Source organism: Pyrus communis, chromosome 13, assembly GCF_041283825.1.
Source record: "Pyrus communis isolate YQ-2024b chromosome 13, ASM4128382v1, whole genome shotgun sequence".
Lineage (NCBI taxonomy): Eukaryota > Viridiplantae > Streptophyta > Magnoliopsida > Rosales > Rosaceae > Pyrus > Pyrus communis.
Window position 1 is genome coordinate 14,958,550 of NC_142577.1, and position 11,178 is coordinate 14,969,727.

Sequence of the window (11,178 nt, forward strand, 5' to 3'; positions counted from 1 at the left end):
AATTTTAGTTCCTTGGCATTTGAATTTTTAGTATGTCTTTGCCAATTCCAATATTAAAAACAGACTGAAATCTACTAACAAATCACACTTAAATATTGAAAAATTTAGAAAAGTGGGGTTCATTTCACATGTGGGATTTGCTAGAAATTGGCATTAGATTGACTTGGTCACCGTCATATAAATATAACCAAACTATAACTTGACCACCTAGTGCTACGGTCTACTGGTATTTCTCTTCGTTTGTAAGATCTTAAGTTCGATTCTCGCCAAAGACGAATTTGTGCCACATTGTTACTAGCCTAGTATAAGGCTTAATTCGCTTCCCTATCCCTATATAATATCGTTTGTTAAAAAAATAAAAAAAATAAAAAAATAAAAAACAAGGGAAACCTTTAAAACTGCTACCAAACAATCCCTTAAATTCCGTGTTGCGTGCACAAACTGTAAGCATAATTTCAACAAGAAAAAAACTGTAAGCATAAACGTCCTCCCTCCCTCTCAAGGCCGTGATTGGCGCCTCAAATTACATTTCGACCCAAACACGCCATTATTAAAAAAATTTAAAAAATAATCTTAATTTAAAAATCCATAGCACATAACAAGCGGATTAGCGTGACATGTGTTCCCGTAACGCCCATCCGTACTCTATCTCTCTCTCCCTTAACGGCCTCGTCCGACGTGGCAAGAAAAAGCGTTGAGTTAAAAGTTAGTTGGGGCGTCGCAGTAAAAGGTGAAAATCCCTGGCAGTAAAACGAAAACGGAGAGTATGGTGGAGGGGTGGGTTTGGCGAGCCGTTAATGTGGGTGGTGGAGGTTGTTTGGTTGTTGGGTTAGAGAGAACCTAATCCGGGGGATTGAAGGGAACCAAACAGTGAAAAATGGTGTTTGTTAGTTAGTTAACTGTAAACGGCGTTAGAAGGAAGGAAGGGAGTGGGTGTGCATTGTAGAAAGTGGGGTGTCTATATAAAGAGTGTGATTGTTTGTGGGAGCTCCCCATTCTCTGACTCTACTTGTCTGCTCTCTCTCTCTCTCTCTGCATTCATTTGTGTGTGCGTCTTTAATTTCTCTCTGCTCCCACATTCCCTCCTCCTTACAGAAACACGCATTTAGAGAGAGAAAGAGAGATTTAAAGAGAGAGAGGAACTGCAATTGCAATGGCGGTGTTTGAGAGTAAGAAGAAATGGGTCGGTGCGTTCGTGACGGTGCTTCTCGTGTGTTGCTTCGCAGCTGCTATGGTCTCCGAGATCTCTCGCAACAGGTTTGCTCCTTCTTACTCTTCCTCTTCCTCTCTCTCTCTCTCTCTCTACATTTTCCTGGAAACTTTAGTGAGAGAAAAAGGGCAATGGGAATTTCTTACTGGAAAATTGGAGCTGCATTGTTTGTTTTTTTTACTAGAAAATGCAGTACGGACCAAGAATCCGAAGATTCTAGAACTTTTGGGGTGGTTGAGTTTTGTGAGTTGTAGCCGACTCCATTGAAGCAGAGTAAGAGCTAAGACTTAGAGTGAGAGAGAGAGAGAGGGGTCTTGGGGTTGGCCGTACAAATTGGCGTACTTCAATTTCCTGTAATTTTGTTTTTCTTTTTGTTTATTTTGGTATGTTGCTTATGTGCAGCAATGGAGGAACAGAGGAGTTGCAGAGCTCGAGCAACTCGTCAATGGAGGCCAGGTCCGAACCCTCTCTCTCCCCCCAACGTTAATTCCATTTTTTCTTCTTTGTTCTTGTCTACGTGGATGGATCTCAACCGTCGCCCTGTCCGTTCGGTTGTTATTGTCCGGTGGATGATTCTGTTCTGTTCTGTTCTTACACTAACCGTAAAATAAAAATATCAACCGTCAAGATCTGGATTTAAAGATCTCAGCCGTTTATTCCGTTACGTTCGTGCCCCTCGGATTCTCGTTCCTTTTTTCCAACGAAAAACCCCGTTCGCCCCACTCCCTCTTTTTGGCACATTACCGAAACTACCCTCGACCAGTACCCATACTTCCACATGTGCACCACTCGCCGACTAAGACGCCCATTAACGGTTTTGACTGGACAGTGTCTGTGGGCTCGAGCACTGCAAAGTCGTGCTTTGTTCAGTCGTTTGTCATTTACTTTTCGTCTAAGCCGCGGCCGAAACGTGTTGCTCTCCCACTGGCCCGGGATTGACCCAAATCCTACCGTTTTTTCGGTAACAGTGAATGTTTTGGAAGCTTATGGGTCATTGGGTTTTGGTTTTTTTCTTAATTTTTTTTTTTTCTTTTTCAATTGGGTTTCTTTTACAGAGTGGCTGAGGATGTAGAAGGATTCAATAAGCATGCGGTTGAAGACCCAGAAGAGATTGCTTCCATGGTTGACATGTGGGTATTTTTACCTCTCTACCTCTCTCTCTCTCTCTCTCTCTCTCTCTCTCTCTGTCTCTACCTTTTTGGGTATGGTCATGATCCATGTGTGTGTCTCTCTCTCTCAACCTTTTTGGGTATGGTCATGATCCATGTGACTGTGGAAATGCACATGGGTAAATCTGTGATAAGAAAAAAATAATTTTTATGTACTTTTGGGTTTGAATAGCAAAAAATTGACTGCATTTAGGGATGGCGGGTAGGGTAGCTAGCTCTCAATGGTAAAATGCCTCAAGTATTTACTTGTGTGTTAGGCACCGCCTATTACATTCACATAGAATTGCAAATTAGGCCAGTCGATAAAGACACAATTGTCCTCGCTAATGGACATCTAGTGCTCAGGATTTGGCCAAATACAGTGGAGGACCAACACAAGAAGGAAACTAGGCAGAAATTGCCCACACCAGATCAATCCCAGTGCTAATTACTATCTCACTTTAATTATCTTAAACTATACGGATCCTAAACGTAATTAAGTTTGTAATTGTGAAACTTAATTACGAATAACTGCATCGTATGTTTGACTTATTAATCTGGAATAGCTTTTGTTTGATTATAATGTTGATGGTAGAAACACACTGTTGATATTGCAGGAGTATCCGCAACAGCACGGAGAGGAGGAAGCTCGGCTACTTCTCGTGTGGAACTGGCAATCCAATCGATGACTGCTGGCGCTGTGATCCCAACTGGCACAAAAACCGCAAGCGTCTTGCAGACTGTGGCATTGGTTTTGGGAGAAATGCCATTGGTGGCCGCGATGGACGCTTCTATGTTGTCACTGACCCTAATGATGATGATCCTGTTAACCCCAGGCCTGGTACTCTTCGCCATGCTGTCATCCAGACCAAGCCTCTCTGGATTGTGTTCAAGCGAGACATGGTGATACAGTTGAAGCAGGAGCTCATCATGAACAGCTTCAAGACCATTGATGGTCGCGGAGTCAATGTTCACATTGCTAATGGAGCATGCATCACAATCCAATATGTTACAAATATTATCATCCACGGCCTGCACATCCATGACTGCAAGCCCACTGGCAATGCTTTGGTGAGGAGCTCGCCTACTCACTTTGGGTGGCGGACAATGGCTGATGGAGATGCTGTCTCCATCTTCGGGTCAAGCCATATTTGGGTTGATCATAATTCCCTCTCCAACTGCGCTGACGGTTTAGTTGATGCTGTCATGGGCTCAACTGCAATTACCATTTCCAACAACCACATGACCCACCACAATGAGGTAATGTTAAAATGCTTCTGAATCAATTTATTACTATTTACTTGCATCTGAATTTTTTTTGTTGTAATTTTGACATTTGATTGAAATCAGGTGATGCTGCTGGGCCACAGTGATAGCTATACCAGAGACAAGCAAATGCAAGTCACAATTGCTTACAACCACTTTGGAGAGGGACTTATCCAAAGGATGCCGAGGTAGTTACTTAATTCTTCAATTCAATGATGAAATCAGGATTGGTTTGTTGGCAGCAGATATGCAATTCCAACAAGTTGTACAGCACTTTTAATTTCGATGTTCATAAGACGTGATCTGTGAATAATGCAGGTGCAGGCACGGGTATTTCCATGTCGTGAACAATGACTACACTCACTGGGAAATGTATGCCATTGGTGGGAGTGCAGAACCCACCATCAACAGCCAAGGCAACAGATATGCTGCTCCAACCAACCCCTTTGCAAAGGAGGTATATATTGCAGTACTAATCATATCTACGTTTCAATTAGTTCTTGTTTACCACCATAATAACTGATCATTGATGATGAATTACACTGTAAAGGTTACAAAGAGGGTCGAGACGGCTACCACGCAATGGAAGAACTGGAACTGGAGATCAGAAGGAGATCTGCTGCTCAATGGTGCCTACTTCACTCCATCTGGAGCTGGAGCTTCAGCAAGCTACGCCAGGGCCTCAAGCTTGGGAGCCAAGTCATCTGCCATGATTGGAGCCATAACTTCAGGTTCCGGTGTACTTCCCTGCCGCAGAGGCCACCCCTGCTAGTATCTCAAATTTCCATTTTACCAAAACTATATAGCACTCCAAATTTCCTTCCAGAGATTCCGTCAAAATTGTTTTCTACACCCATCTATTGCATTTTACAAGATTTGGCAAGTGTACATTATATACACATGTCATCATATCATCCAATCCGCCCTCCCTCCTTCCCCAGATTGTCCTTCTGTTATTGGTCAACCTCGGTCTGCTTCAACTGAAAAATGCAATGCCATTTTTAGGAGCAGGTACAGAAGCGTTGTTCATTATTATTCTTCGTTGTCCTTTTGGTCTCGGTCTGTTTCATCCCATCATATTCTGTCTCTATCTTCGTCTTCCTCCTCCCATCAGTGTCAGTCTTTTTTCCTCTCTCTGCATACATTTGGGTTTTCCTTTGTCTAGAGTCATACAAGCAAGCAATAGTATGAAGATGAACGTCAAACTTTTGAGTTATGAAAGGAAATAGCAAGTGCAGTCATGTTTTTGTTACTTTTCTATATTTTACTTTTTACCCTTCGGTTTTGTTCTGTTACTTTTGGCAAATGGCAATGGCAATGGCAATGGAAGCAATCTTTTACTTTTGGTTCGTTTCTTACTGCCGGCCCGGCACTCGTTATTGTTTCCATGTGCTCTCCCTACCACACCACATGATCACATCAAGTGATTAACCAGCAACCAACATCATCACCTTTTTCTTAACTTTCACCATCATCATCATCTTACCAAGTGATTAATTGCTGGACCCAATTTGATTAATTCATTTGGGCTTCGTTTAGCAAAAGTGAGATAAAGCATTAACCATATCAAATTATCAATCATCACTCGGAGGATTTGATGGGGGATTTTTCCCCATCAAAATGCCCTCCACCCATCACCATCCATGAAAATGTCTGCTCCACAGCGTCTCCAAGTGAAAAAATGACGACAGTTTGTAAAATCAAACATGGGTTTTCTCTCGGAGTAGTTACTGACACTTCAAAAGTTTTGCGGCACTCTTTCTTGACAAAAAAACACAAAGACAAGAATGAGTGCATGATGACTTTTTGAAGTGCTAATGACAACAATCCCCCTTTTTTCTAATTAAACTTTAAACTAGTATATTGTTAGTTGAAGATAAAAACCGGAGGACAAGATAAAAACCGAAACAAAAGGGGGGTGCGAAATGTTACAGTGACAAATGAAAAGGCGTATTCTCAAAAGTAAAAAATTAAGTTGAGTCAATTCCGGATGTATGATCATGTAAGTATAATGGGTGGTATTAATCTTGCAAGAGATCTTTATCCAAGTAGTACAATACTTGCATAATACAAGTACAACCCAGGACCGATGGATCTAGATCGAGAGAGACAGAGCAACGCATTTAAGGGCAACCAAATAAAAAAACCCCAACGGATTTATTTTTGTGAGGGAACCCGCCAAACAAAATCCAAACAAAATTGCCAGCCCAGCCAAGAATTCAGGTTGCACCGACTCACACTGGGGTAATAGTGAAATCATGTTGAGTGCTTTAATCGATCTTCACGCGTTTTCCTTTGACGAGAAAAGTAAAAGGGTTTTTTTTTTTTTTTTTTTTTTTTTCTGGTCAAACAATAAAAAGGTTAAACATGCCCCGAGAGACACGATCTCTAATGGTGGATGGGTATAGGAACCTAAATAGTTGAAGTGACTACAAAAATGAGTTGCATAGAACATTGTGTTCGTGTATATTAATGTTCTCTTTCTCAGACTATTTTGTAAAATAAGCATCTTATTGCTGTCAGATGACAAATCCATAACACTTGGTCATGTTGATTTGTGCTCGAATGGATGGTCCAATTTACAGTCTAACAACGTAAATATACGCAAAACTATATAGAAATAGGTAGCTACATTTGAAGTATTTATACTTGTAGGTGTGAATTTATTTAAGAGGGATGAAGCATGCCCTATTTGCTAGGAGTTCAGGTAAGGTTTGGCTTTTGAGTATTTGCTCGGCAGAAAAAGTCACCAAATGTTTCTTACGAAGTTGATAGTTGCAGTTTAATGGCTGTCCAGAGGCCAAACCCTAGTCTAGATTTAGAACATATACTGGTTGCTCCATCAAATGACAACATCTAGTCCCAAATCAAAATTTAAATCATTGCAAGAGAACAACATGAACAGATATTCCGATGATCAATCGGCAATGCTTTCAATCGACACATATGGAGCAGAATAGAACCATATAAATTCACCATAGTAATATATGGAGTTATTCTTTTTCTATATCTAGGTCATAATAGTTGTATGAATGAGTGTAATCACCGTTGCAAAAGTTCATAGCATGTTTTGCTTCCACTCAAAAACCATATTTAAAAAAGCTATTCCTCACTATCATCGCTTGTGTTCTTCTGTAGAGGTAACAAGTGAAGGATGTGTTCACTCTTACACAGAGTTTGTCTCGAAAGTGTACCTAGCTTCAGCAAAGTGAGACTTCACCAGTGCAAGAGCTCTAAAGCGATGAGAAATCTTGTTCTTTTCTTCCTTCGGCATCTCGGCATAACTGCAATAAGACAAATAACAAACATCAGCTGCAAGTAATACTATGGACCACTCAGAAAGTAAATATATAATATGGATTAGCTTACGTCTGCTCGTAACCATCAGGCTGGAAGACTGGATCCCATCCGAAATCAGTTGGTCCCCTTGCCGGAACTATTCTCCCCTGGAATTCATCCACAAATTGCATGTTAGTGCCACATTCTCTGTTAACCATCCCGTGATCGTATAACCATTTCCACAAACTAAACATTCTTTAATATTTGCAATAGCCACAAATTTCATCTTTTTTCTTTCTTCAATGAAAGCCAATGGATCAGTTTTCAGTTAGTTGAAAATTATCATCTACCAGGATTTAGTTTTATTATAGGAAGCCAAAGTTCTCAGCAGGGGGGAAGATAGATGTAGACAGAGTCCTTATGATCAACTACTGGAAACTAAACCCATCACCTATATTCTTCCATAGAACTCGAACTATTAGATTAAATGGGCCAACCAGTTTTTTCTTCTGATTTTCCAGGTTCCAGGAGTCTTTCTTGTTTTAAAGACTCAAGCTAATGTTTCCATGATGATTCAACAGTTATGCACGTCTTTGGATATCATTCTCACTGATTAAAAATATAGTGATCATAGGCTAAGAAGTTACAATGCCTTAAGCGGCATAAGACGCTCTCAAACCACGTCCGGTATGTTAAAAACAGGTACATTAGTCTACAGACCTTCAACAGAGGAATATAAAAAACAAATAACAAATTGTGATAGGGTGTCTACATACCGGAGTTTTACCCAGAAATGTGATAGGCTCAACACTGGGCCCAGTGGTAAAGGAGAAGGAACACAATGCATAAGCTGATTTATCCTCATATGCCATCAACAAATTGTTGAGACCTATAAGAAATGAAAGAAACAACAATCAAAAAAATTAGAAACCCAGACATCACAAAATTCAAACAAAGAATTACAGGAGAAAAAATAGAAGGAAAAATGAAATGATAAGTACCTTCATGTCCAAGCTTCTGCAGGAACCACTTACTGCATAGTTGTAAAGAATCAGTAAGACTGTTAAAGAAACACCATATAATGGAAGTCTAGCTATTTGTGAAAACAAAAGTATTAGACTAGATAGGGTTGAAAAATACACTAAGCTACCATTTAAAGCAGCAACGAAAATTTTATACTGAACTGCAAAATCTCATAAACCAACAGAATGAAGAAGAATAACAAATGACCATACCAGGTTGCAAAGGCGAGGGAAAAATAGGTATGAAGTTTCAGAAATATGATACAGAGTAAAAGGAAAAACAAATAGAACAAAGGCATAAATTGATCACCAAGGATTTGTTCCCTCAGACTCCGTTTCTTTTAACAAATATATCAGGAGCACCACCAACAATAATGCTTTCTACCAATTTGAAAACCTTTGAAGCCAAATTTAAAGATAAAATAGGATTAAATCTTCTCTCAACAATTCCATCCATATAACGTGACACATTCCTCTCCTCCTTGGCATTTTCAGCTTGCACTAATACTTCAGTAATCCCACACATTTTCATGATTAGGAGTTATCAGTATTTACATTTAGATACAATTCTTTGGAATGGCTGAGTGATTTTGACACAACTTTCTTCCCAGTCCATCACACCTTGAATAGGTAAAGTTCTAAAGCATGATATAACAACTAACTAAAAAACTTAAAAGGGAAAATATGGAGAGTCTAAGGCATGCTTTAGATTTCCTATGAGATTATGTTTACAGATTGGGGCACTGAAATTTCTTAAAGTTATCAACTCATCACAAATGCTTTTCTAAATTTTTTTTGACATGTTGACAAATCTATTAGAGGGTAAATCGAACTAGACTACAGCAGAAGAAAAGAAAGAGAAGCATATGCAAATTGTTAAAGCCCGAAGAACAAATAAGATAAAACCAACGCTTCGTATAGTTTTAAATCAAAGTAAAATAAAGCACAACTAAAAGAATCCTAACAAAATCAGATGTCATGACACGCATAGGTGCGTCAATTCGATCGCATGGGAAATTAAAGCCAGGTTTCCAAGAAAGAGAAATATAAAAAATAAACCTTTATACATCCAGCGATAAAGGTAGAATACTTTGTAACCATTCAGAAATGATTATCAAGACCAAATTCATTGAAGGGGGAAAATAAACAAGAGCAACAATTGGAACAGTCAGATTATATAAGCTTGACTTTCAAATATATCCCTTAGATAAATGGGAACTCCATGAGAAAACAAATTAGCTAATACCAAATTGGTTAAAGAAGAAGAAAAACAAGAAGCTTGTTATAATATGAGAGAGCGCAAAATGAGAAGGAAAAACAAGAATGGGGGGAATAACAAACGCCAAATGAATATAACATAACAAAATGTGTGAAGGGAAATCCCTATTTAGTCACCAGATATTCAATCTTTAAACCCTGTTGACAATGTCCACTCCACCCTCCACCTTGGGACGACAACCCTAAGTCCCTAACCAACGGACTATACCGCCTAGCCTCCACTTGACTCTTGAACAGACCATAGGTATGCTGAAGGAGGTTTCTCTGCACTAAAAATTATACTTGGTGGCTGATGGATGCTTCTAATCTATCCATTCTGTTGTTTGTGCCCAAGATTTGAAATAGCAAGGAGCTATAAATATTGCACGCATCTTTAAAGTATACAAATTCATGTATCTAATAGTGTCATCAATTGAATATCATTCATTGGTGGTTGAAAATAAAAAACATGTCAAACAATAACCAATCACTAACTTTCAAACAAAACACGTACTAATTGCATAAACCTGTTATTAATTAATTTGCATGTCTTCTATAATACAAATTAGAGTCAAACTGAGATCACGTAAACTAGAAAATCACAGTCAAACCGAGAGCATGTAAACTAGAAAACCACCTGGAGAAGGCAATTAAGATGAAAAACTTACATGTAAGGTCCTGCATTAAATTTTTAGAGAGCCCATCAGAAATAAATTATACATGTGTACGTAACGAAAAGAACAGAATAAGGAAAACAGAGAGAGCACTAACCAGGTAGACCCTTGAGGGCATTGAAGCAGAGGCAAGTGTCTTCCACGAGCACAGGACCATTTACCTATCCATCCATTCATTCAATAACACCATTCAGATTATAGATATTACTATACACAATGAGCTTCAACCGAGGGAGCTTATTTGAGGTACACCCTTTTAAGGCCACTCCACATTCTCAATGATTCGAACCGTCTAGTTTTCAAGTCATAGCTCAAAGATCATCATTGCAAAAAATCACTCAGCTCCAAAGCATTTAACCACTCAATTAAAATTCAATGGTTGTCAACCTTTTGAAATACAGTGTTCATCTATTTTCTTCACTGCAATTGGATGTCTTAATTATTTCCAATGTGTCTAATTTATTGATGATCATTGATCTTTGAATGATAAATAAATAAACAATAGACAGTTCAGAGCATTGTAAAAAAATTCAGAGCAAATCCGTGTCCCTTTGAACAAGGTTAGTTGAGGAATCCCTCCATTGGGAAGGTGGGAGGGGACTGGCATATATATATGTGTGTGTGTGTGTGTGTGTGTGTGTGTGTGTGTGACGAGACAGAAGCAGAGAGATATTGAAGAAGGACCTGAATGGCAGCCAACCGAGCCTTTTCCTTGGATATGTCCTCTGGTTCGCCTTGCAATTCCGGCACTGTCAAAAACCAAAAACAAAAACCCAACTTGGCAAATTAAAAAATGACAGAGAGGGAGGGCTTTACGGTTTAGGGTTTAGTATTACAGTCAAGCTTGAGAGAGTTGAAGGGAATGGAGGTGCCCAAGATGGCACGAACTTCTTCGAGCTTCTTAGCGTTGCCAGTTACAAAAGTCACCGGCTTTGGCAGGACCAACCCACTTCCTCTTGCTCCCACCGCCGCCATTGCCGTTTCCCGACTTCTTTCTTTCTCCTTAGCTGCGAATCAGAAAAATCAATGAGAGGGCTTTACGCTATTTTGACATTTTTTATCTGAAGGTCTCACAACGGCACAGGAGTGAGTTTTTTTACGGGACATTGTTCGGATTAAATTTTGTAAATTAATTGGGCATGTCGGTTAGATTATTATTTAATTATTAATTATTATGTTTATTTATTGATGATATATTATTTAGTATTAATTTAATATTAATCTTTTTGACAAATTCAAATTGAAAATAACGAAACAATTAAAGCCTAATTATAAACATTTTAAATTTGTAATTATTAATAAACAAACTTGAAAACAAACTA

At 39.0% G+C, this 11,178-nt stretch overlaps 2 protein-coding genes across 2 annotated transcripts; one reads left to right on the plus strand and one right to left on the minus strand.

The window, feature by feature from the left end:
• The first annotated feature begins 445 nt into the window (after positions 1-445).
• On the plus strand, positions 446-4,968 carry LOC137736950 (putative pectate lyase 8). The gene is made up of 7 exons (XM_068476275.2): positions 446-1,257; positions 1,613-1,666; positions 2,266-2,340; positions 2,976-3,618; positions 3,709-3,812; positions 3,943-4,081; positions 4,175-4,968. Exons 1-7 carry the CDS (start codon positions 1,154-1,156, stop codon positions 4,394-4,396), a joined length of 1,341 nt encoding a protein of 446 aa, XP_068332376.2. The 5' UTR covers positions 446-1,153; the 3' UTR covers positions 4,397-4,968.
• Positions 4,969-6,581: 1,613 nt separating this feature from the next.
• LOC137737530 (Inosine triphosphate pyrophosphatase family protein) lies at positions 6,582-10,941 on the minus strand. Its single transcript, XM_068477043.2, has 8 exons — positions 10,693-10,941; positions 10,541-10,605; positions 9,954-10,017; positions 9,851-9,860; positions 7,905-7,936; positions 7,680-7,792; positions 6,994-7,070; positions 6,582-6,908 (listed from the first exon to the last, which is right to left on the minus strand). The coding sequence occupies exons 1-8, from the start codon at positions 10,829-10,831 to the stop codon at positions 6,791-6,793; spliced, it is 618 nt and encodes a 205-aa protein (XP_068333144.1). The 5' UTR covers positions 10,832-10,941; the 3' UTR covers positions 6,582-6,790.
• Between the last annotated feature and the right edge of the window lie 237 nt (positions 10,942-11,178).